The sequence below is a fragment of the Bacillus rossius genome, chromosome 5 (assembly GCF_032445375.1).
Source record: "Bacillus rossius redtenbacheri isolate Brsri chromosome 5, Brsri_v3, whole genome shotgun sequence".
NCBI lineage: Eukaryota > Metazoa > Arthropoda > Insecta > Phasmatodea > Bacillidae > Bacillus > Bacillus rossius.
The window spans coordinates 2,162,605-2,188,416 of NC_086333.1; the positions used below are offsets into that span (position 1 = coordinate 2,162,605).

General features: G+C 38.5%; 1 protein-coding gene across 1 annotated transcript in view; it reads left to right on the forward strand.

Moving 5' to 3' along the window:
- The first annotated feature begins 6,958 nt into the window (after nucleotides 1-6,958).
- The window catches only part of LOC134531549 (tubulin-specific chaperone cofactor E-like protein), a 47,980-nt gene continuing 29,126 nt past the window's right edge, over nucleotides 6,959-25,812 (forward strand). Inside the window, exons 1-2 of the mRNA XM_063367241.1 lie at nucleotides 6,959-7,073; nucleotides 7,481-7,732. Of these exons, the coding sequence (XP_063223311.1) occupies nucleotides 7,490-7,732 (243 nt within the window). The 5' untranslated portion in view covers nucleotides 6,959-7,073; nucleotides 7,481-7,489. The remainder of the gene's footprint in view (nucleotides 7,074-7,480; nucleotides 7,733-25,812) is intronic.

The window sequence follows — 25,812 nt, forward strand, 5'->3', positions numbered from 1 at the left end:
ATTTGAAAAGAAAATTAAAAACACAATGTAATTGTTTCTTTCTTTTGAGTCTGCGAGCTCATTTAAAATCAGTGTTAAGTTCAATATGTATTATTGTTTTACTATTATATGTATTTTGTTGTGATTAATATATTTTAATACATGTGTAATTAAAAAATACAAAAAACCTAAGTAAATTATTTTAGTAAAAGGGCAGTTATATAAATCAAACCACCAGTCTTGTTATTTCATTATTACTCATCCCCGATCCACATAGCCTCCTAGAGTTGATAGGAGGTTATAAATAAAATTATTTTGTACGACGTCTGGGCACCTCTGTGATTATTGTTGTTGTTGTTTTGTTTTCTGGGCAGACGCTTCCAAGGCCTTAATTTAATTATTCATTTTTGAGTGTTTACCTGCAGCCCAGCGTACGTAACACAAAATATGTAAACTATTAAATAATACCTCGCTGTAAACTAAAAGTAAATCGACTAATGTTTGCTACATGCAAAAATCACACAAGACTTTGCAGCGAATATTCTCATTCAGGCCCGGTGGACACATGCGGACATTGTCCGCGCGGCGCCGCAGAAACACATTCACACAGCACGGACAAATACCGCACAGTCTGAACGATGCCGACTAACGAGATGGATGTGTACAAACGTAAACGGGTATTCTTTGTGTACCTGGTATACAAATGTTTATTGGATACAACTATAGGAAACATTGGGTGCATCCGTTCACCGACTCAAGACTCCTGAGAGACAGATTTGCAACAAGTTTTTCAGACCTGAGAGGCAATGCACAAAAATGTCATAATTATTTCCGTATGAGTGTCCAGTCATTTGATGAATTGTTGGCGAGAATTACGGACAGCATAAAAGCGAAGAACACGGCAATGCGACTCGCCATACCACCTATGGAGATGCTGGCTGTAACACTATACAGGGGCGTAGCCAGGGGGGGGGGGGTTAGGGGTTCGACCCCCCCCCCCCCCAGCACCTAATCTTTATTTAATTTCTTATTCATCACTCAAACAAATTTCATATTAAAATTAATAAAAATTTTACCATTACAATATTTAAATTTAAGTACCGAAAACTGCTAAAATAGCACTATTTTACACCTTAAAATCTCAATTTTCCCGGGGGAGGACCCCCGGACCACCCGCTTTAATACGGGAAGAGGGGGGGCATACTTCTTAACCCCCCCAACCCATACACAAATCCTGGCTACGCCACTGAACACTAAGGTAGGTAAATGTAGACCTCATTAGGTTAAACATATAATAATAATACAGGTAACGTAAATTTACCGAAAAGCGGGGTTACTTGGCACAATACTCCGAGGGTAACTATGCGCCACAAGTTGTTGTTTTAAGTAAAGATTTGCATCCTCATTAATGTATGTAGACTTAACCACTTACCACTTTAATACAAACCAAAATTGTAGAGTAAATGGTATCATGAAAGTTTAATATTAAATTTAATTAATCAGGTGGTTTCAAAGGTACCCAGGGGGGTGTAAAGTAACCCCAGTTTACGTGATTATAGGTAAAACAAAGAATGTAGGCGCCAAATGAAACGCGAAGTATATATATTAGAAACTTTGTAATGAGTTAGTGAACAAAGCCGTGTAAGCAACACATGACAACTATGTTTAAATTTTGTAATTGTTGTAAACAGTAATACAAGTATTGTAAAATAGGCCCCAATGAAATGAAAAGTAGGGAGTATACATATACGTAGTAACGGAGGGTATAATGGATTAACACTGCTCATCTTGCTGTCATACACTTAACGCTAGGAGTGCATTTGTCATAATGTTATACGTGACTATTGAAAATATTTAGACAGTCTTCATCTTCTTGTGGTTGTAAATCCGAATTGTTGGAAGAAGTATTTGAAGGAGACCCCGGATACGAAGTTCCCGGCGAAGTTGTGTTGGGAATCGGTGACATCTTGTCCGTGCCTGTATGGGAAGTTACTGTAGCAGGAAGATGTTTGTATGAGTGTGGGGGGCCTAGTGTATTTTCTGAATAATTGTAGTTCTGTGTGCAGCTCTGCTGCATAGGGATTATAGGCAGTGTCGTGAATGGTGGCTGTTGGGATGCAGAATATGGTGGTGGTACAAATTGTTGTGACAATGGCCGGGTGTGCAATGGATATGCCTGAACCTGTGTGGAGCTGGGACGAGACATTCGCATACGTTTTACTAATTTTAAAACCTCACATCGAAATTCCAGCTTCTGATCCTCTGTAAACTCGTGTAACGATGGGAGGAGGCTTTCGAAAAATGCTCTATCTGCATTTTGTTCGTATTGGATAGATCTTGGGCATTCTATTGGAGCTTTCATGTAATTTATTATTGCTGACTCAAGAGCCTCCTTTCGATACTTGCCATCGGTTCTGTAGTGTGGTTGACGCAGAGTTTCTGTTGACCCGGCTTTTGTTGGTGTGTCCCGTTCCTCTGGTTGGTCTGGATCATCTTGCTCATCTTCTTCACCGCCTATACTGGACTGCGTCTCTGTGGGGTAGCCAGTGGTAGAACGCAGAAAAGACAACTGCCGTGCAGAGTCTGCAGCTTGGCCGGATTTCGTCTTCCTCCGCATGCTTTTCATAAAGTTGTCCTTTATATTCCTCCATTTTTTCACATATTTGTTACCTGAAATTCACACATAAACCAAGTACAGATAACAACATATTGCATTGTGATATATTTTGTTTCCAGGTACTTGGGTAGCGGATGCAACCAGCTTGACCTGCATTTGCAGTACAGGATAGGTCACTCGGCATTAGGCAAGATAATACGAAGAGTGTGCAAAGCTATTTGGGATGTACTGAAGATGGAATGCTTTCCGGAACTTACTGAAGAACAATGGAAACAAATAGCTGCTGGTTTTGAAAAGTATGCTCAATATCCACATTACTTAGGCGCGGTTGATGGCAAGCATGTTAGGATTAGAAAACCGAACATGAGTGGGTCACTCTCAGTAGTACTATTAGCTGTTGCAGATGCTAATTATTTGTTTCTCTACATTGATGTTGGCTCGTTTGGCAAAGACTCTGACAGTACAATATTTCAACGTTCTTCTTTTTATAGTAAGCTCCAAAACAATTCATTTAATATTCCTAGGGGACAACCACTTTCAGGGACTGAAGGACCTAACATTCCTTTCATGTTTGTGGTGACGAGGTGTTTTCACTTTCAAGGAATGTAATGAGGCCTTACAGTGGCAAAGTTTTGTCAGACAAAAAAAGTATTTTTAATTACAGATTATCGCGTGCACGCAGGTATGTGGAGAGTGCGTTTGGCATACTCTCAAACAAGTGGCTGGTTTTTCACAAGCCCATTAATGTGAAATTGGAGTTTTGCTAAATCAATAATTAAAACATGCTGTATTCTTCACAATTTTGTACGCAGTAGAGATGGTTACAGCCTCCAGGATGAACTGAGTGTACAAGGGATGGATGATGTAACACATAATGACACAAATGGATGTATATAGGTGCACTCCACTGCAACCAAATACGAAACACACTTGCTGAATATTTTTCCTCGCCTGTTGGCAGTTTACCACTGCAACAAAATAGCATTTGAACATTTTAAAGTGTATGACATAGTTGCTTTGTAGGTTGGCCCACGCATAATATTTCATCAGCATGTATCCTGACGTTATGTACGTACATTAACTTTAAATATTCACTCACATGTTTCACATCTTAAAATGTATTTAATCATACAGCCTGTTCTGAAATACCATGTGCGTTTATTAAAACACTACTTTCTTATCTGTATTTATATAGATTAGCATATAGGCATTCATTAAAATAAAGTATTATGTATACTTACATATTTCGTTTTTTTTTTTCCTTTTTGTCCAACGATTCGCAAAATTTACGGCACATGTTGATTCACGCACTTATTTTTTTATTATGGTCATGGTATTCTTAAACGGCTACGTTCCATATCTCTGGATAACTTTTAACTTCTGCGATGAAGAGTTCAACATCTAATATGTCTTCAAATTCACGTGATGCTGCCATCTCACTTTGCGGCAATCGACCGCACGTGTGCACTGCTCGATTGACACCAATGTACTAAGGAACGTAGTTGGACGTGCGGCGCCGCAGCGTTCCTGTGGGATCTACGGACAACAATGTAAGCACAGTGGACGTGCAATGGACGTGCGGTGCCGCTGCATGTGCGTGCATGTGTGTGCATTATTTCTTACCAGTCAAGCATCCGTGAAGGCATCTCCGGCGCCGCAGCGGCACCGCGCGGACAATGTCCGCACGTGTGCACCGGGCCTTATCATTCCCTCTGTGATAGGGACAGCGAGACAGCATTGAAGATATGTGTGTGTGTGTGTGTGTATATATATACATACATATATATACATACATATATATACATACATATATATATATATGTATATATATGTGTGTATGTATGTGTGTGTGAGAGAGAAAAAAAGGGGATGGGGGCTAACTCTACTTTGTCACACTCCATATAAATCACTTTTTCCTTATCTTTTTACATTTGAAATTCGTTAAAAAGATGTGTTCAGAAAATATGGAAAACGTTAGGACTACATACCTGAAATACCATTATAATAAATAAGTCCGTTAAATAATGTTGTGCAAACCCATAAACACATAAAAGATCTAATCGATGCGACAAACAAATAGAGGTGGGTTGTTACAGCAATTTTCGGTATCTGTTCCAACCTGATACTGATACAGTAATTGACCTAGTTACAAGTATCTGATACTTTTGTATCAGAGCAGTAGCGGTCCCAGGAAGCGACAAGGTATCAGCATTCTCGTTACAGGGTACACATCCTCCGTGCCGTCATCACCATCACCAGCGTAAAAAGGTATCGGTGTTTCTGATACATTATTTATCACGCCCGGTAATTCTCTACCTCTGTTACTCTCATGCCCGCCTGATACAGCCAGTATCAATCAGTTCAACATTCACTGCAGTTCGTCCTGGTCGTGTATTAATTACCACCATGTACATTGTTGCGGGCTTGTCATGCTTTGTAGTTAGTATCTTTATAGTGAAATAAGGAATGGATAAGTGCAGGAAAAAGACTTCATTTGTGTGGAATTTTGTTACGGAAAATAATGAGTTTGCTAATTGTAATTTGTGTAAACAAAAACTGAGTTATAAATCATCATCGACTAATCTGAAGAAACATTTGAAACGTAAACATTGATATAGTATGCTCACTAATGTACGTATCTGTTTTTTTTTTTTGTTTTTTTTTGATAAAATCGTAATCTTTTAATGTATGAAAACACTAGTTACTAATTGTTTTCGGAAAAAAAAGTCCATGTGTTGATTACATCAGTTATTAGTGTCAACTGAGAATTTATTTGCATTTTCATAGCTGTTAGGTGCACAAATATAAATATTATATCTTGTATTAATGTACTTTTTAATATTAAAATTTCATTAGTTTTATTATTGAACGAGACTGTGCACGCACTGCGCACTGAGCGTACTTTGATGTGGGACAATAACCAAACAACTCGTAACAATTTCGCTTTGCGCCTCTCCTTCAACGCCTTCCCCTGCGCTTCCTCCCCTACATTATTTCCCTTCTTTATCCCTTATTCGTCGTTCCTGCTCCCTCCCCTTTCACAAGCTCCGCCCAAGTGACCGTCATCTGCGATCGGGTTCTGCGCACATTGGCCGTGGTGTTGTTCCAGGCGAATTCTGAACTGATACTAAAGTACTTGATACTTTTCAAGTGTACTCGTTTGCCGTCCCTGATACAGGCGCGTATCAGTGCCAAAGTATCATGTTGATACTTTTCGACCCACCTCTACAAACAAATGCTCTGTTGTAAGTTATGTGTCAGTGACCTGTAAACGTTATTACCATTATGTAGAATTTAATTTCGCTGGAAACGGGGGAAGAGGGATAAAACCTCTTTAGCTACTTGTTTTCAAATTCTTGCCGTTTGTTGGTGTAAATAATATATTTTTTAGTATTTCTTAGGTTTTTTTTTTGGTTGGCGGGGGGAAGCACCATCTCCCCCCACCCCCTTGTGTACCCTCGTGTTAAACACATGTGTTATGTTCGTACCAAATATGTGCTTGCAATAAATTGAAAAACCCGCAGCAAGAGTAGAATTTAAAAAAGTTATAAAATAGTATACTGCGTACTCATTCATTCCAGTCGTAAATATGAATGAAATAGATAAACACGAATTAAATGGATAAATAATAAAATAAACACCTAATTAAAAAACAAAAATATAAATTCTTCAAGTTTGTTCTGGGGCATAATGCTACTAAAATATATACTTTAATTTTATTTAGATTGAATTTATATCCAGTTTTTGCAAGATTATAAATTAGGCAGGCATGACTACTTATGAGCATATTTATATACTTATTTATTTTGTTCTGCAGCTTTGTTTCACTGTCATTATACCTGATATTCCTAAGCGTAAATGTAAAGTTAGTAAAAGTTGTATAAGAGAAAATCCTCGATGTAGCTTAATTTGCCACTGATTAGATTAGACAGGCAGACAAGTTTTTTTTTTTCTTTTCCGTTGGGGCCAAACAGGTTGCACACATGAGACGTTAGCAAAAGCAGGTAAACGAACGGTACAGCGAATGACGCATCAACGCTAGCATCTCCGTAGGCGTGACAAGTTCAACTCGGCAACAGCCGAGCAAAATAAAACCAACTCGTTTTCTCTTCGAGTCATCCTGGCGCGGAAATTTACCGCCTTTTGTCCAACGATTTTAAAGCAGCTGTTTTTAAAAATCGCTAGAGAAAATGAACTTTCATTTTACTTAAGAAAACACATATCTGTTTGCAATTATTTAAAGCAAAACGTGAATTCAAATCGTTTGGAATCTCTAAAACGCAGACGCGGGAAATGGACAGGTAATTCAAACGGGTGACCTTGCTACCAGCGCGCCACTGCAGTTCGTTGGGCGAACTACTATTGTACACAGCAGACCCGACAGTGGCAAGCACCAGCTGGTCGGAGTGCTGTTGTTGGTAAATAAAGTGTCGCACACTGCGTAGCGATTTGAAAAGTAGGCTTTATTTTTGCTTCTGTAAGTACTCAAAGCGTGAAAATGATTTAGAAATCTCAGCAACGTGACAGTTGTGTATATTTGAGGGCTGTTTGAAAAAATCTTCGAAAGGCCTGAATTGTGTAACGTATTTCCTGGTGCAAGTGCTTTGTTTCAAGTCAGATGCTAGAGAAAGTCCTCGTTTAATCGTATATTAGTCGCTGTAGATATCAAACGGTCAACATTAGTTCTCTCGTGTCATCGTGTGGAATGAACGTTATCTGAGTGTTATTTCTGTCTTGCTGATAGCTTCAAATTTAGCAGTGCCTGCAAGTTTGCGCAATGATCAGCTGTTAGGGAAAGTCATTACAAAACAAAGTTCGCTACGTAACACTAAATTGCGGCGACGGCGCGATATTGTTTTGCAGTGTAAGGTATGTTTGTTGCAGGAAGCAGAAATGCCTTCGCTTTCAGAAGCAATTCACAAAAAGTACGGGAAGGAAGATGCTCAGAATGTTGAGTTTGGCTTGCCTATTGAAATATATGTGCCCAAAACAAACCCAAGGAATTGCATGCCTTCTCTCCTGGTGCTGAATGATTGTGATATTGAAAGTGCTGGAGACGAGGAAGAACTGGATGAAATGTGCCAAATTGTTGAAGACTTGGACCTTGCACAAAATAAACTGGAAAAATGGAGTGAGGTATGTTTTCAGTTGTAAATATTTATATAAAAAGATTTAAAATATTCGGGTTGCATCTTATACACTTTGTGCATTGTTCTAGAATGATAACATCTATAGAATTTTAATTTTTTACACTGTACTGGTTGTTTCTGCCAAGTACGCACTGCACTGGGCCTACATAATTCTTGAAAAAAATAATTTTTCGGTGGAAAAAATTCCAAAAATGGTATTTTTGAGTTCTGATTAACTATGTTGCTTGATTGTCTTGGATTTCCACTGGATTTTGAAATACTCTGCTGTAGTGTGAAGACAATGAAGTACAGGAAATTTGAAATAAAAAAGCATTAAAAACAAGATAATATTGAAATTAAAAGTTTTGTAATATTTAAGTGACTATTCAATAATTTTCTATCAATATTTACTTTTTTTTAATTTGCTAAACAAACACAATTATTTTGGACTAAAAGGCTTTCTTAGCTTCAGAGTTTTCCACAATCTAGCCAGTATAAAAAACACCATTTTTATATATTGTCATGATAATTTTCAATCATTGACATTCAAAAACCTACTCTCCCTGAAAAGAAATAATAAACAAATTTTAAGATTTTAATACATAAATAACAATATAATGTAATGTTTATATGATTGGTACAACCAAGCCCACCTTTCTCTTATAGGTAAATATGTATTGTACGGATTAGCGCCAAAAAAAATCGTACAAATATGAAATAACTTTCATTATATGCTCTTTTACGTCCTCTTTTCAAAACCGCCTGCGGAGATTAAAAATTCCAATTACTTTTGGAGATATCGCCGTTCTTATTTTGCAATACAAGCCCTATGTAATCATTCAACAGACGCCATTTTATATTTTGCCGTGTGTGCGTGAATGCCTAAATAACAGAAATTTTCCATTAGGTAAGGTTAGTTACATGATAAATACTTCAAAATAATATCAATTAATTTTACTTGTATAGTTTTAAGTATTTATAATGTAACTGACCTGACCTAACAAAACGGGACAAAGGTAGATTAGGTCAGGTCAGCTACAGTATAAATACTTTGAAACTGAACGGACATTAAAAATAATAAAAATTAATTTTAATGGTAGTTTAGTTTTAAAGTATTTATAATGTAGCTGACCTGACCTAACAAACCGGGAAAAAGGATGAACAGTAGGAACTCACGTAATTTTCTTTTTACGTGATGTAGTCGTTCAACTACGTCGCGAAAAAAAAAATCATACTTGTAAACAAGCAACAATGGTGAACGCAAACGCGGGAAGCCTACGATTCACTCATCCTTCTGGACATACCCGAATACTCACGTTGGCAAGCCTTCTTTCAACAGACGAGAGGCAAACGCCCGATCGTGCATCTTCGGTTTTTTTTTGTTTATTGTAAATAAATATGCAACTCATGAAAACTAATGGTCAATTAGGTTATGTTAGCTACATTATAAATACTTCAAAACATTGTGGATGGTTGATTTGGTTTGGATAGCTACATTAAAAATACTGTGAAATCATGTAAACGGTTTCCTAGCGCTGGATAGCTACATATTAAAAAGTTATTTGCTAAGCAACCATAAAATGATTTTACAGTTTTGTAATGTAGCTATACTTACCTAATATAACCAACCATCCACAGTGTTTTAAAGTATTTTTAATTACTTCTTGCTGATTTTAAGAAAAGAAGGCTTGCCAACGTGAGTATTCGGGTATGTCCAGAAGGATGTGTGAATCGTAGGCTTCCCGCTGAGGGACGCATCAGTGCACATCATGAAAATTAAAAAATTCCATATCTCCTAAAGTATTTGGAATTTCTGATCTCCGCCGGGTTTAATGAAAAGAGGAAGTTAAAGAGCACAGAATAAAGGTATTTTCGGATTTTAAAATTTTTTTTTTTTAAAAAATCACCAACAAATGAATATTAAAAAATTCGATATCTCCAAAAGTAATTGGAATTTTTTATCTCCGCAGGCGGTTCTGAAAAGAGGACGTAAAAGAGCATATAATGGAAGTTATTTCATATTTGTACGATTTTTTTTGGCGCTAATCCGTACAATACATATTTACCCTTGACGTCGTCCAGGGCTACGCCCATCTGAGCCCGATGTGCCACCACCTCCCTCCCTTCCTGTTAATCCTCCCGGCTGACGTGTTTTAAATAGCGCGCCGCCGCAAGAGGGCGCTGTAGAATCAGTGCTTCGCTCCCCAAGATATAATAATACTGTGCAATCTTTTGTTTTGTTCCCCAAGTGCCATATGTTTTTATATTAAAATTTATTGTAATTTTTATGCATTTTAACCACGTCCGCGGCACGACGGGAGACAGGGTAACTGTTCAGGGCGCTTGGCACCAAACACCCCCCCCCCCCTTCCTCTTCACCACGCTACCTCTGCGGCCATTGCTCGCGCAGTCGCTTCCCGTCGCCAGCTGAAGAGAGACGCTCCGTTCCGGCTCTCCGAGGAAGGCGTTTTCATAGAGCCATTGTGTTTGCGTGCTTCGAGTGTTGTTTGTCGGCGTGTGGGGCGCCCTGAGATCCCACTGCGTGGTTAAGGTAATTGCGAAAGGGGGAAACGAGTCACGCCGCCACACGGGCTACGTCACGCCTGAGACAGAGTCTTCTCGCTGGGTCCGTGCCCCCTAGACACGGTGGCGCCCACTAAAAGTACGTTATAAATACTACAGAATCCCCCGACCTTGTCACCCTCTTATATTATATACAACTAGAAGTGCATTGTACCATTCAATGAGTCAATGCAATTTTTAAATAGTTTTGCATATCACACAAATTGACACATTTTGGCCTGTAAAATAATTATAGAGCGCACCACTGCTTACCATGACCTCTCACAACCATCAGAAAGGAAAATAATTTAAAATGTCTTTGACAGTATCAGTTTGACAATCTACGCTCTTAAAAGTTTTAACTCAAATGTACGTATTACGTTGAAAACACTAAATTAAGGAAAGCAATTTTTAACCACATGAGATAGGTAAACAATATATCTTATAGAAATATTAAAAGCACCTAAAATAACACATCAAAACATTGGCCCTATGGGTTATAAACTGAATGATTATTGAACCCTTTTTAAAAATTTATTTATGTAAAAAATATTTCTAATGTGTTGGTATGTTTACAACAGTTTCTTTCTGGTTTCCGTGACATTAATGGCAATAATGTCAATGTAATTTTACAATTTTCAACACGGCACTTAGGGTAGACTAATACCAACAAACTACTTGAAAATAACATCTTTCTCAAGTAAAAAAATTTCTACCAATATTACAGCGCCTCTAGAGAATCATGAATCATAATTAACAGTAAGTGGGCCTATTAAAATATCATTTTCAGAATATATACGCTAATATCATAAGTGCAAAATTTTGTGAGTGAAAGTATATGTTTGATACTGAATCACGCCTGACCCGCTGAACGATTTGGTTGTGTTTTGGCTTACAGCTAGCTCATAACCTGGATTAACACATAGGCCACATATTACTATGAAATTCCATCCCAATTAGAGTAAAAAAGTGGTAAATTAATATTTATAACAGTAAATCATAGGTCATGGACATACAAACAGTGATCAACAGTGGTGAGACGTCCGCTCAGTGGAGTTCGCGGAGGCACTAATAACAGTTATCTCTTTCTCTAGCAATAGACTTTACATATGTTCAGTATTAGCTGATTTTGTTATTTATTAATTGGGTTGTAGGTTAGAGGTAAATTTTATTAGTGACTTGAATCTATTTTTATCATGACTCGCAAATGCAAGTCAAATCTTTCGCAGAGCTCACGAAAAGCTCCAGCTATGAAGATAGCCAGATAGCAAGAAATGTTTCTCTATCAGAAACAGAGGAGAATTGAGCAGGTGGTGAAAAAAAAAAATCGTAAAACCCATAGCAAGTCATATATATGTTCTGAACATACTAGGTATTAATGGCAAAGTGTTGAACACTACAGGCCATAAAAAATTATTATGTCATGCAGTGCAAATACTTGACTGGTTTATTTGTTAAATTTACCTAACTGTTTAACCGCAGCCAGTGTCTCTCTCTCTCTATATATATATATAGTTATTCCGGAAGAACAGTGACACAACTCAAAAAAGTAAGTTTTTCAGGAAACGAAATTGAAAATTTTACCTAATTTTGATATGTTTTCTCTCAGAATTTTGGAACGGTAGGTTTTCTAAAACAAGCCCTATTATGAATTTCATATCTTGTATTTAGTTTACAGTCGGATTTTTTCAGAAGAACTGTTTATATACTTTTTAAAATAATATTTCAAAAAATCATTTTGTCTTATGACACTTTTTTTGCGATAGGTATTGTTAAGTTTTTGAGTTAAGTAATGTATGCAAAATAAAAAAAAATGCCACAAAGAATTTTTTGATAGAAATTTAAAAATCGCTTTATTAGGCTTTGAAATATTATGTACTGATTGCAGACGTTATTATTATTATTATGTACCTAACTACACATTTTCAAACTACATAAGCTGACAGTTTTGAATTACAAAAATTAACAGATAAAAGTTACACATCTATAATCAAAACTTTCAAGTAGCATACACAATGAATTATACTCTAATACATTTATTTTCCCTTCTTATTAAAGTAAAGGTATGCCAAGTGTGCAGTTTCAGTGCTACTTTCAGGCACAATATACAATCTACTTAATTTTACGAAAAAATTTTATTTCATCTTCCATATGATGTTCCACTGCTTTATTCCTCATCGAGATTTGATCAGTCGAGTGTACTGACAGGTTAGTTTGTTTAGCCGTCTAGTGCTCCCAATGCCATTCCCAGCGATTAAGGCTGAGGTTTGCTGGCGACATGCTGGGCCAGCGATCGTCTCGTCTGAACCCTGCTAGGCATCACACGTCGAGCTGTTCACCCTAGACGGTAGCGTGACTAGAAAAGCTGTTCTCTGCTCCCAAAGATGCTAACTCCTCTTCTTGGAGCTGTGCTGAACCTAGCTGTCCCTCTCACGAAACTGTGTTCCGTTCATCAGCCCAACAACACGTAGCATCGTGTCAGACCATCCTGTTCCCAGGCCTGGTCAGTCACAGGTCGTACCCTCCCCCCCCCCCCCCCCTGTTTCTTCTGGTCCACGTAGGTCATAACCCACAGTCGCGCCAATGCCCGGGATGAAGGCCACAGCCCCTCGCGCCCCAGATGGACCACACACGACATCTCGCGGGAGTTTCGCCAACTACCGGGCATGATCCCTCGCCTCTCCGCCAGAGGACAGCATAGTCTCCTCCTATCCAAGCCAGGCCTTAAGGATCGACTTGCATCCAAGTCGAGAGGTCATTTAGGGCTTGTAGTTCCGTGCGCACTCGCCAGGACGCGCTAGAGTGTGGCTACTCCAATCGGAACCATTCGGGTTCCCTTCGGGTTTTCCGAAGCCCCTCCCCTGGACAGGCGACCAAAGACAGTTTTAATTAGGTGAGCCGGCGACATTTTTGACGATTCGGCGGGCACATCTCTCCTCGCAGCCCGAGACAACGCACTTCTGGTAAGTCGTTAACAGCTTTCTCTAAAGCATGTAGTCGGTTATCGACAAGGCCATGTGCCTTAGCACTAAATTTTTAATTTTTCTTAGCTGCCCGAAAAAGTTTAGTTTGTGAAATAGCTTTTTTGTCTTAACTTATTATTCTTCATGGCGACCGCAAACTCCCGCGCCGCGCATCACCTGGCCATCTCCAGGGACCGACCTGATCTACTCCACCCCGCAGCTTAAGTAAGTTGTTTCATTGCCCCACACACACTTTTCCTTTTGCTGTTCTCCTGGGCTTAACTTCGTCCAACATCAGCCACCTGTTAACCAACCTAATTTGATGGGAATACTGGTTACAGACAGGGCTCAAGAATTAGGGCGAGAAATTCCGCTCAAAATTCAACTCCCGAATGTGCAGTTCATGAGTTAGTTCACCGAAATTCATCGCCTCCTGCAATCGGAGAATTTCTCAAGAGTTCCAGATTTCAACATCTTTTCCCCTGAGTGGAAAAACCACAAAATAATTTATAATTCTGAACAACCAGTTTCAGGACACTTTTTATTCATTTAACGAGTAAATGTGATTTTTTATAATTTGTTTTATGAAGACCCTGCGCGCTCAATATTCAATGGCCTGTAAAGTTAAGAGACCAAATGACCTAAGATTCATTCAAGTATAACCATTGTTACTTATGTATAATATCTCGCCCCGGGGCCTCCCCATTTTGTTTTTTGTTTAACAAGATTTTATGTATTAAGTATAGCAAATAAAGTCAACAAATTTCTTGGTATTTTGTTTCGGCTGTAATGCTATGGGTCATCTTCAGTTGGATAATGTTTGTAAAGACAAAAACAACAGCAACAAAATCATTAAGTAAGATTTAGTAAATGCCTATATAAACCTAACCAGATCTTATTATTTTCTTACCCTGTGATCACAATCCACATAACCTTCCCAAGTTTTAAAGAGGTTAATCATAAATTTTTTTTTTGTGTGTGTGCTGTGCCCCTATGGGTGAGGTGTTTAGTTCTGTTCTCTGCCTGGCGCTTCCATGGCCAATCTATATTTGTTCCTTAGACGAAATGTCACTTTGAGCACAGCCGCATGTTACACAAGAACAGTTCTATCTAGAAACTAAGAATTAAGTTTTAATAAAACACTTTCAGAAATTCCACACTATCAATTCAGACTGCAGACCAAAAAATATTACTAATTATTATTTTGTTTTACAAATTGAGACTTTTCATTTACAAATTAGTATAAAATGTCGCATAACAATTTGGAATACATTTTTTCCTCAACAGTGTAACGCCCCTCGTGCCCTTGATTTTTTAGTGTTATAACACCTCTTGAAAGTCCTAGGAAACAGCTGAGCAACAAGCTACAAAATTCACATAAAATTCGAACATCACCAGAGGTGGCACGAGGCGGGGAACAAAATAATTTAGAAACTCCCTACAAACAATCCATTTGGGAGTCAGTGGATCGGTATAAATATACATATAGGTACTCAATTAAATAAAAACAACAAAATAAGTCATGTGATCTATAGGCTTCCTGGTTTATTTATATTAATATTCTTTTATGTAGTGCATAATCTTTCTTTAATTAGATTTTACCAGAAAAGATCAAGGCAGATTAACCCTCGATCAACAAATTAGCATTTTAACATCTTAGCAATCATTAATGAAGAAAACATGAACACAATTTATAGTGCTAGCGAGTCCGGACCGCGAATCTAGCGAAAATTTAACAAGGTTCTAGCCATAGTGAAATGTTTACAAAAATAGTTAGAATATATTGCCTTGGTTTTGAATCTTATGCAAAAAAAAATTACAATATACCCATATCCAATAAGGGTTAATTCTTCTTGAGTCATAATTACTGAAGATATAACTTTACATAGTTCACAAAAACTTCTCCCCTGTACACTGGCACACCAAGATTAATGAAATTTTGTCGTTCAGAACTCACGACCAGGTAAAATTCGGCGGGAAGAGCAGAATAAATTTTGTTGGGGTTCACTCAATTGATTTTCAATCACGACCATTTGTGGAGGGGTGACTCTCGGATGACGGGGGTGTTTCTTCAATCGGTAGGTATCTCTTGCACCCTGCCTGCAACAAGGTCCAATATCGACAGAGATTAGACCAAGTAGCAGACAGACCATCAATCAGGCAAAAGCCCGCTAAAAGGGAGCGAATTAGGGGAAATATTGAATGCAAAAGACTCACCGAAGCAGGGTGATGACAGATGATTCCATTCATGTTGCGCGATCGCCAGTTAGGACGCGCATCGCGGAGATGTCGCGGAAGCACAAAGAAAAGAATTTAAAATAATTATACTAAAACGTAGCTATTCGGGTTGACTGACTAACTAACAGAAGACAAAGAAAAGTTTTAGGGAAAAATTCCCTCGGCCAAGACGATTACATCCTATAGCGCAGAAGAAGGCAGATCTGCACGCGATTTATTATTCAAGAAGCAGATCGACAGAGACGCCGATGTAGTCAGCCCAACAGCCCGCGCATTAATCCATCATGGCGGCTAGATCGTCTAAAAAAAAAGGATGCTGGGACCCGGTAGGCCGAAAAAGGGGGGGGGGGGGGGGGGGAGACATGGCTCAGCGCCGAAAGGAGCCGAAGACGTCCGAGGCAAGGTAAAACGAAGGTCTGTTGCTTGGTAAAAACCTCTATAGCCGTCGAGCGCCGCGCGCTCTATGGAGGCGCAGTTGAACTAAGTTTAACTTGGACTCGCAAATCTCGCGCTAGGTGACTTGCAACCAGCATGGGGCTAAAGGGGTGGGGGACAAGTGTGCTCTCTGGCGGCCAAGGAAAAGAGAGAGGGAGAGACTTAAGGACACGGCCACTAGTGTGCGCCGAAAACCAGGGAAAGAGAACTAGGATAAAAAAAAAGGTTTGATATGAGTGTACAGAAGTCTGACAAAAATTAAATAAGAATAAAAATGCAAAAAATTTAAAAATGAAAATTTGAGCCTAAAAATTAAAAACTGTGCCAATCATACCAATAAACGGCACATACTCCCCCGCTTGAATGCGGAGCACAGGGGAAAATAAATGCATCAAAATAACATTTCAGTTCGGCGAGTTACCAGGTTCGCCTGTATACTACTACTAACATTTGACGTACGGCTGTGGCGCGTCGGCACCTCCAGTCGCGTTGAGTTAAGAGAGGGAGTAGGGTCGAGATAGAGGCAAATGAATAAACTTATTGGTTAATGTAGGTGGTCATACCTTACAGATAATCTCAATTACTAAGTTGGGTCACTTAAAAATATTTTATTAGAATAATTCTTATTCTTAAAGAAAATTTATAATTATAGATAATTATTTTGGGTGCAATATTAATTAAATAAGAATAAAATAATTTTAGGTCAAGAGACTCAAAATAAAATCTTAATATTTAGCATTGATCAATCTAAAATTATATATAATGATCACACATAATTAGTTAATAAAGTAAATATTGAATCACGTTGATCTCAGATTTTGGACATCGTGTAGTTTCACAAAGTGGGCACTGTGAGGGAAAGCCGAAATTACTGAGGCCAAAACAAGGGATATGCGTCCTTGAGCACTCAGCGATATATGGGGATTGGAACCCCTGTATATGGGTATGGTGACCCGTAACTTACAAACTAAATGGGAATGAAAACCCCTGTACATATTTTTTTGTCCATAAGAAGTCGAAGGCATGGGTCCAGGCCCTGCACACTCTGACGATGGATCAAACTAAATTATATAATTTTATACTTGCTCAAAAGCTAAGTACACCTCAGTCCCGAAAACTACATTTGTTAACTTACATAGGATCAATATGTTCAAGCTCTGATGGTTGATCAGACCAACAGGCTGAAGCAAAGATACCCACGAGGGAATTTCACCCTGAGTTAGTTCGGGTTCGAAACCCGAAAGATCAACGAATTTAAATGAATTTAGAAAAGGATTAAAACAAACACAGATTGTGTAAAAACCATAATATTTATATTATGAAAAATATTTTATTTGGTCAACTATATTTTAAAAGTTAAGTTATCTAATTATTAATTGTAATTATAATTAAATATTAATTAATATTAGTCCTCGCACTCAAATTTAATTAATATATATATTATCATAACATTTAATATTATAATCCTAATAAACATAACTAAATTTAAATTAATTAATTTCGCCGTCGGATCTTCCATGGCGGGCACAAAAGTTCACACTGCCTAAGAGGGGGTTTGAACATAGGCCGTCCAAAGATGAGTGGTGGGAATGGAACCCAAAGAACACTCGAAAACGGTCATGAGATGTTTCACTCAGAGGACCAGGTCTTGGCTCATTGGCTCAGAGGACCTCTCGCGATTTAACGCCTGAATATAGTGCTGCACTGTGGCGAGCGTGACCTAGTTCGACTTTAGAAATACACAAAATTTAAACCTTAATGCCACCTTGGAAGTCACAATTGCAAAAACAAAGTATAATAATATTATCATAATGATGTAAAATAGCTACTAATTTTAGGGAGAGTGTGTAAGACAATTAATAGAATCAAAAAAAAAAAACTTTAAATATCTAGATGCACAAAGGTATCAGCTACTGTGCTCAAATTGTTTACGTAGCTGTACAGTGAAAAAAAAATTTAATTCTTAATGAAAATAAAACAAATTAGAAATCTTATTGAAACAATAATACAAAATTAGTTAACACTCAATACAGTCTGAGAAACTATGAATATACAGTTCAGTTACTGGTTAATATAGTCAACGTAAATAAATGCACTTGACGTCCTAGCCAATCATCATCTCCGTACTAGCTGATAAAAAAATGTGGTTAATTTACCTACACCACAACAACTTAATTTAGGAACCTTTCGTCGAAGGCTAAAATGAATACACCTCACATCGCGAAATAAATCTAAACAAAAGCTAGGCACATGGATGGATGCAAATCTTGGAAAAGTAATAAACAATAATCAATAGCATCAATGCATACATTACTTTTAGAATTAAATTGACTATAAACCTGTATGTATAGAATACGATAAATTTCTTATTTCTTATTATAGTCATTAAAATTGTCTCTGACCTTAGATAAATTTGCAAAATAAACTTCTCGTAAACTTAAATCTTTATATGTTATGAATAATGTCTAGTAAAGCTTACTTGGTACACTAGTAAATAGCGTAACTATGCTTACATTACTTCTAATATTAAATGATCGGGGTAAAGTAGTCTTAAAATTAGAAGGTTTATAAATTACTGTCTATACCCCTTTTAAATGTTATTAAACTACACATGAGGTTTTTCTTAAAATGTTAAATATAATTATGTATAGATGTATAGCTATAACACAACATTTAAATATTATGTGCTCAAAACAAAATGAAGTTATACTTAAATTTAATTTTAATATTTATATAACATATTTTATATTTCAAAAAAGGAAATTATAGGCTGCTTGAATTTAAAATGGGAAGCAAAAATGCAATATGTAATGTGCTAACTGAAGTCCGTGGTAGGTACGAAAACTGGTTTGCCTTATTAACGACACAAGGTATGTGGACAACAGGGAGGAAAAGGTAGCCGTCAGGTTGGCAGTCCTGAACATGAGAGTAACATGATACCGCGCGTATGCGCCGAGAGACAAAAAATACGACGATGTCCGAAAGGACTTCGATGATCTGTTTTTCACAAAGATGGCCTGGTTTGCAGGCGGATGTGTTATAAAAAAAACACGGATGATAAAAGGAGGAATTTAGACAAACTCAGGGCACTGTCGGCCGTGAGGATCAAACTAGATTGCAACGCATTGTCTACGCTGCCGGACGTGGTGGGCAACGGAATGACCTTGCCTCCAACAGCCGGTGAGGCTGAAGGGGAGGGGTGAAGTGGTAGACAGGGAGAATGACACGCGCGGGAGATAAGGCGCGCTGCCTACACGGGAAGTAGCGCCGACGGGGCCGCGCGGTGTTAGACACCGCGCGCAAACACAGTCACAGCGGGACGTTAAAACTCAAATATAATTTTAAAATTTTAACCGCAATATAACTACAGGGTGTACCAGCGATCAGTTCACAATGTTAATAATACAAAATTTAAATCCAAAAAGTATATATATATATTTTTAAATATATATATTATATTTTATTTTAGGTGTGCCTACTTTACTTAGGTATGCCTATAGACCAAACCATGCTCTGCTACCAATTTGTAACGCCCCTCGTGCCCTTGATTTTTTAGTGTTATAACACCTCTTGAAAGTCCTAGGAAACAGCTGAGCAACAAGCTACAAAATTCACATAAAATTCGAACATCACCAGAGGTGGCACGAGGCGGGGAACAAAATAATTTAGAAACTCCCTACAAACAATCCATTTGGGAGTCAGTGGATCGGTATAAATATACATATAGGTACTCAATTAAATAAAAACAACAAAATAAGTCATGTGATCTATAGGCTTCCTGGTTTATTTATATTAATATTCTTTTATGTAGTGCATAATCTTTCTTTAATTAGATTTTACCAGAAAAGATCAAGGCAGATTAACCCTCGATCAACAAATTAGCATTTTAACATCTTAGCAATCATTAATGAAGAAAACATGAACACAATTTATAGTGCTAGCGAGTCCGGACCGCGAATCTAGCGAAAATTTAACAAGGTTCTAGCCATAGTGAAATGTTTACAAAAATAGTTAGAATATATTGCCTTGGTTTTGAATCTTATGCAAAAAAAAATTACAATATACCCATATCCAATAAGGGTTAATTCTTCTTGAGTCATAATTACTGAAGATATAACTTTACATAGTTCACAAAAACTTCTCCCCTGTACACTGGCACACCAAGATTAATGAAATTTTGTCGTTCAGAACTCACGACCAGGTAAAATTCGGCGGGAAGAGCAGAATAAATTTTGTTGGGGTTCACTCAATTGATTTTCAATCACGACCATTTGTGGAGGGGTGACTCTCGGATGACGGGGGTGTTTCTTCAATCGGTAGGTATCTCTTGCACCCTGCCTGCAACAAGGTCCAATATCGACAGAGATTAGACCAAGTAGCAGACAGACCATCAATCAGGCAAAAGCCCGCTAAAAGGGAGCGAATTAGGGGAAATATTGAATGCAAAAGACTCACCGAAGCAGGGTGATGACAGATGATTCCATTCATGTTGCGCGATCGCCAGTTAGGACGCGCATCGCGGAGATGTCGCGGAAGCACAAAGAAAAGAATTTAAAATAATTATACTAAAACGTAGCTATTCGGGTTGACTGACTAACTAACAGAAGACAAAGAAAAGTTTTAGGGAAAAATTCCCTCGGCCAAGACGATTACATCCTATAGCGCAGAAGAAGGCAGATCTGCACGCGATTTATTATTCAAGAAGCAGATCGACAGAGACGCCGATGTAGTCAGCCCAACAGCCCGCGCAATAATCCATCATGGCGGCTAGATCGTCTAAAAAAAAAGGATGCTGGGACCCGGTAGGCCGAAAAAGGGGGGGGGGGGGAGACATGGCTCAGCGCCGAAAGGAGCCGAAGACGTCCGAGGCAAGGTAAAACGAAGGTCTGTTGCTTGGTAAAAACCTCTATAGCCGTCGAGCGCCGCGCGCTCTATGGAGGCGCAGTTGAACTAAGTTTAACTTGGACTCGCAAATCTCGCGCTAGGTGACTTGCAACCAGCATGGGGCTAAAGGGGTGGGGGACAAGTGTGCTCTCTGGCGGCCAAGGAAAAGAGAGAGGGAGAGACTTAAGGACACGGCCACTAGTGTGCGCCGAAAACCAGGGAAAGAGAACTAGGATAAAAAAAAAGGTTTGATATGAGTGTACAGAAGTCTGACAAAAATTAAATAAGAATAAAAATGCAAAAAATTTAAAAATGAAAATTTGAGCCTAAAAATTAAAAACTGTGCCAATCATACCAATAAACGGCACAACAGAGACAATAGACCATCTTTTTTCCTTACGGAAATCCCTTGTTTTCTTTGGTACGCTTTCTGCAACTGAATTTTTGACACTTTGCTAAGTTTATTATTTCTTCTAGACTGCAAAACATCAACTTGTTTGAATTCATTTTCTTCATAGGAACATAGGAAGTCTTGTAGAAGAGTTTTCCAAACTGATCCTTCTTCACCTTGAGCACCTGGAGCTTTCCGGTTTTCTTTGCACATCGTACAAGAGGCACGTACTGTTCAGGAACATACATTGGTCCTGACTTTAGGGCTCGAGTGATGTGTCTCGCTATCACCGAATGAGCACCGTCCCCTTCATTTTCACTGTGTCCGGTTATGAGAAACTTATGTGTTATACTTTGTATCCACAAAAACTTTATCATTGCATACATGTACGTAGCTATCAAGAAACAGTTTTTTGGTTGACCAGCGCAGTTGTCGGAATAGAAAATCACATCAATTCCGTGCGAATGATCTGTTTTCGTTTTTTCGAGATACACTAGAACAAGGGAACCTATTTCATTTACTCCTATTTTATCCTCTCCCTCGTGCCATACATAGCATTCAACTTGGTTAGTTTCCGCATTGTACACAGTGAAGTTGAAAACACTCAATTTTGACACATAATAAAATGAGGAGGCTTGTCCATTTGGACAGGGTAGCACTGCTTGACGATCGAACACAGCTACTATGGCGTTGAGTTGGACTTATCATTTGCCTTTTCTTCTCAGGATAGCTTGGTTTCTTCAATGTGAGTATCATAACTACACTGTAATTCAGCTTTTTCCTCTTCATTAGTATTCGAATAAGCAAGGCACTGTTCGCACTGATCCTTCTTAGGAACAAAGAAGTGATAAGTTGAACTCTTCGCGGAATATTCGGGAATACATGACATAATTAGCAGAGGGCCGGCTAGTCTCTTTGCACAGTTGTTCATAGTCCCTATGTAGTTACGAATCATTTTGTTTCCTTCTATATACTTCTTGTTTGTCACAGCACGGCAATAATGGCTTGGTATGCAAGGGATGCTATTTATGTGATCTCTCACACTTTGCTTGACGTTCTCATCAACTTTATGGTGATGCCCGTGTTTTCCTCTCATATCCAAGGAGAGAATGTTGCCTGTTGAAGTATTTTTCTTCTGCTGAACAGTTCTTATTGGCCTGTCATTAATGCAAAGAGTTGACTTGAAAAAATGCTTACAAACACGAGTTCGCTTACCCTCAGTAACAAAATAAAATGCATTATTGACATACTAGCCAACAGGAATTCACGTTGCCTTTGCAAGTCCTTCAAGCCCCATTAATCATTGAAAATATTCCTACGCTGACCTTCAGTGAACTTACTAAAACATTTTAGTCTGCATTTTTCGTTGCATGGTGGTTGTAATTGTCTGCCTGCAACAACCTTTTGGCTGCTAGAAAATGATGTATAACTTTCACCAGCATTTCCCGCTCTTTTAGCTCGATTCTTTTGCCACTCGTCTGGATTACGTAACCTTTTTCTACCCCTCTGCTGAGTCTCAAAACACACCTTGATGTAGCTTTTCCACTTGTTGATGTACTGGGTTCAGCATTTTCAGATCCCTTTGTTTGTAGTGATTTAACATTCGATGCTTCGTCAGATGTAGAGTCTGTAGGATCTAAGGCACTGTAGTCTGGATCAGCCACGCTGTCATCACTTGACAAGTCTGATACAGAATCACTGCTGGAAAGTTCATTGTGGCCAGAAGCATTTGCTGGAGGGTTACACACACTGTCCCTTCCAATATTGTCTGGAAAAAAAGTACAATATTTTTATTTTATTGATTATAAATTCTTGTCAATAATTATAGTTAAAACATAACAAAAATAAATTACCTAAGTTTGTATTTTTGGCCTCATAAGTTTTTTCCGGATGTTTATCAATCGTATTAACATCGGACATGCTTTCTTGTATATCACTTTTTTTTTTATTTCTAGCGATGTGTCACATACAACACAGCCAGATGTAGCTCTTTCCTCTTCTTTGTCATTATCACGCTCTTTGCAGAGTCTGAGTATTAAATCACAGCGACTGTTACTGGACATTGTTATCTGAAATAAACATTCAAATTTAGTGTCCAGCATATCATTGAGAGTCTACAGTATGCTAATTATGATAGAAATATCTTAACACAATCATGAAATGGCATTGTTACAATTGATGAACGAACATACAATCTAGGCTCACACTCATCGCCATAAAACAAAAATTACAATAGCTACGCATCATTGGGAACATAGCTTTTTTCCGAACCTTTTAACTTTAATATAATATTTTAATATATTTCATTTAATAATTGGATAATATCAGTTTAGTAATGTTATCGGACTGACACAATTAAAAATGGATGATTATAATTTGTTCTTAAGTAGGTTTTAATGAGCTTAACTCAACAGAGTCTTTGCAATAATTATAAATTATAAAATATGAAAGCGAGATTCAAACAAGATAGAAATTGAAAACGGATCGCTAAAAAAAATCTACACATATTTAAAAAGTTCTTCCATTCAAGATCTTTATTTAGAATTGAGTTTATGTTTGCAGAACCACTTTAAACCAGTGATTCCGGGAGACAAATATTGTAAAATTTTCAGGAACAGTGACAACTTCTTAATGCATACAAAAACCGTCTTAATAGATGCAGAAACCGTAAGGAAATTCAATCACATAAACAGACACATCTCTAATTAGCAGTATACTTTATTTAATATAGTGTAATATTTTTACTCACTTACAACGAACAGTGACACAAATCATAATGTGTCACTCTTCTTGAACAAATCACAACTCATGCACAGCACCTTTTTGAGATATGTCGTTATTCCTGTTTAAAACACAGTCTTACTCTGTGAACGTCGTGACTCACACTGAAATGTGACGCTCTTCTTGCCCCGCCTGAAACTCATCTGCTCAAAAGAAAGGTGACACTACTGCCATCTGGTGAGCGGTTACTGCATGTAGTTTTGTGACGTTTTTCTTGCGAAAAGTATGAATGATTAGGAATGCGTTTCAATGCATAACTCAATCAGGGTTTTTTGAGTTGTGTCTCTGTTCTACCAGACTAACTATATATATATATATAATATGTACATATAGTGTTCAATTTTCAATATTGTTACGATCGTGCTTGGCTGCAGTGCTTGGCGTCGCCGCGCTCGTTCGGCCTGTCTGCACCCCCTTCCACCCGCATCCTCTCCCTGGTATCTCGTGCCATACTATCTCGCGACATCCTGACCTTCGCAGCGCGCACCTGCCTCAGATCGAGTTACTTAAAAGAGGCCGCACTGCGGCATAAAAGGACTCGGACATGTTTATCAGCACGTTTTGTGGGAACCCGTTGCTTGTTGCGTTTATCTGCGTTCTTTGAGCAGCCGCCGCGTCCTTCGAGGACACACGACACGTTTCTGGGCATTTCGACGGCGAAGATCGCGCGATATCTCGGAGACATGCCCGATTGTTCTGGACGGGAACCCAAGGGCTATATAAGGAGGTTGGGCCAACCTTCGAGTTCAGTTCAGTGGGGAGTTCTCCCGCGGCAGAGTTTCCGGGCGATAGTGCTGCGGGTGCGGCAGAGTGGCGAAGTCCTTGGACGAAGGTTCCAGGGCAGGGAGTGAGTGAGTTCAGTGGAGTCGGGAGGTTCCGGGCGATAAGTCGCGGGCGCGGCGGAGTCCCGAGTGAAGTTCTGAGCGAGGCGTCGAGCGGATCCTGGGCGAAGGCAAGTGTCGGCTGCGGCGGAGTGCGGCGACGGAGTCCCGCGGCGGAGACCCACGAGGGGTGCTGCGGCGAGAGTTGCGCCAGAGGCGCGGCCCAGCGAGATGTGTGGAACGAGTGACTGGGGGAATAGACATTGCTTTAAGTGTAGTTAATTGTCTGCCAATTTAGAAGATTTTTTGTAAGTGACAAGTAGTGGTAATAAATAAAACTGTGTGTGTGATAAAGATCTTTAATTGGGCTATCCTTTACAAACCCGCGGTAAATCGTAACAATATATATAAAATTAACATAAACACAAAGTGTACTGAAAAATATTATTGCCAAAGTATCCATTGTATAAGAAACTACTCAGGTCTTTCATTGCAACCTATATAAATATTTAGCTGCCCATAAGTCGTACCTACCATGCTGTTTGGATTGATGTGTTCTTTGTGGTGATTGCAACCTGCTAGCTCTATTCTGCCTTGTTTTCCCTTACAAGCCTGTTTAACACTGTACAATCCTGTTCCTTAACAAGCTGCTGTATTCCAATGTTATAGGGCCTAGCTGCATCCATCACTACTGCATCGGTTTGTTTGACATTGTTGAAGCATATTCCGCTCTACAGAATTTCATTCAGACTCTTAACTGTGCGAGAAAATACACTTTGGTTCCGTAAGATGTGTGTGTACCTTTATTTTATTATGATTCCGCCAACACAAATTTCATTTATTGCTCGACTGAAACCATAATTAAATACCTTTTCTCCTTGGAATAATACTTAAATACAAACTGTTTTGAATACTGATACATATGTGACGAACAACGGCAACAAATAAAGTTCTACATTTCTGTTTAAGTTAAGGCTCGTTCTCATACACCAAGTTGATTACTTCATTTTCT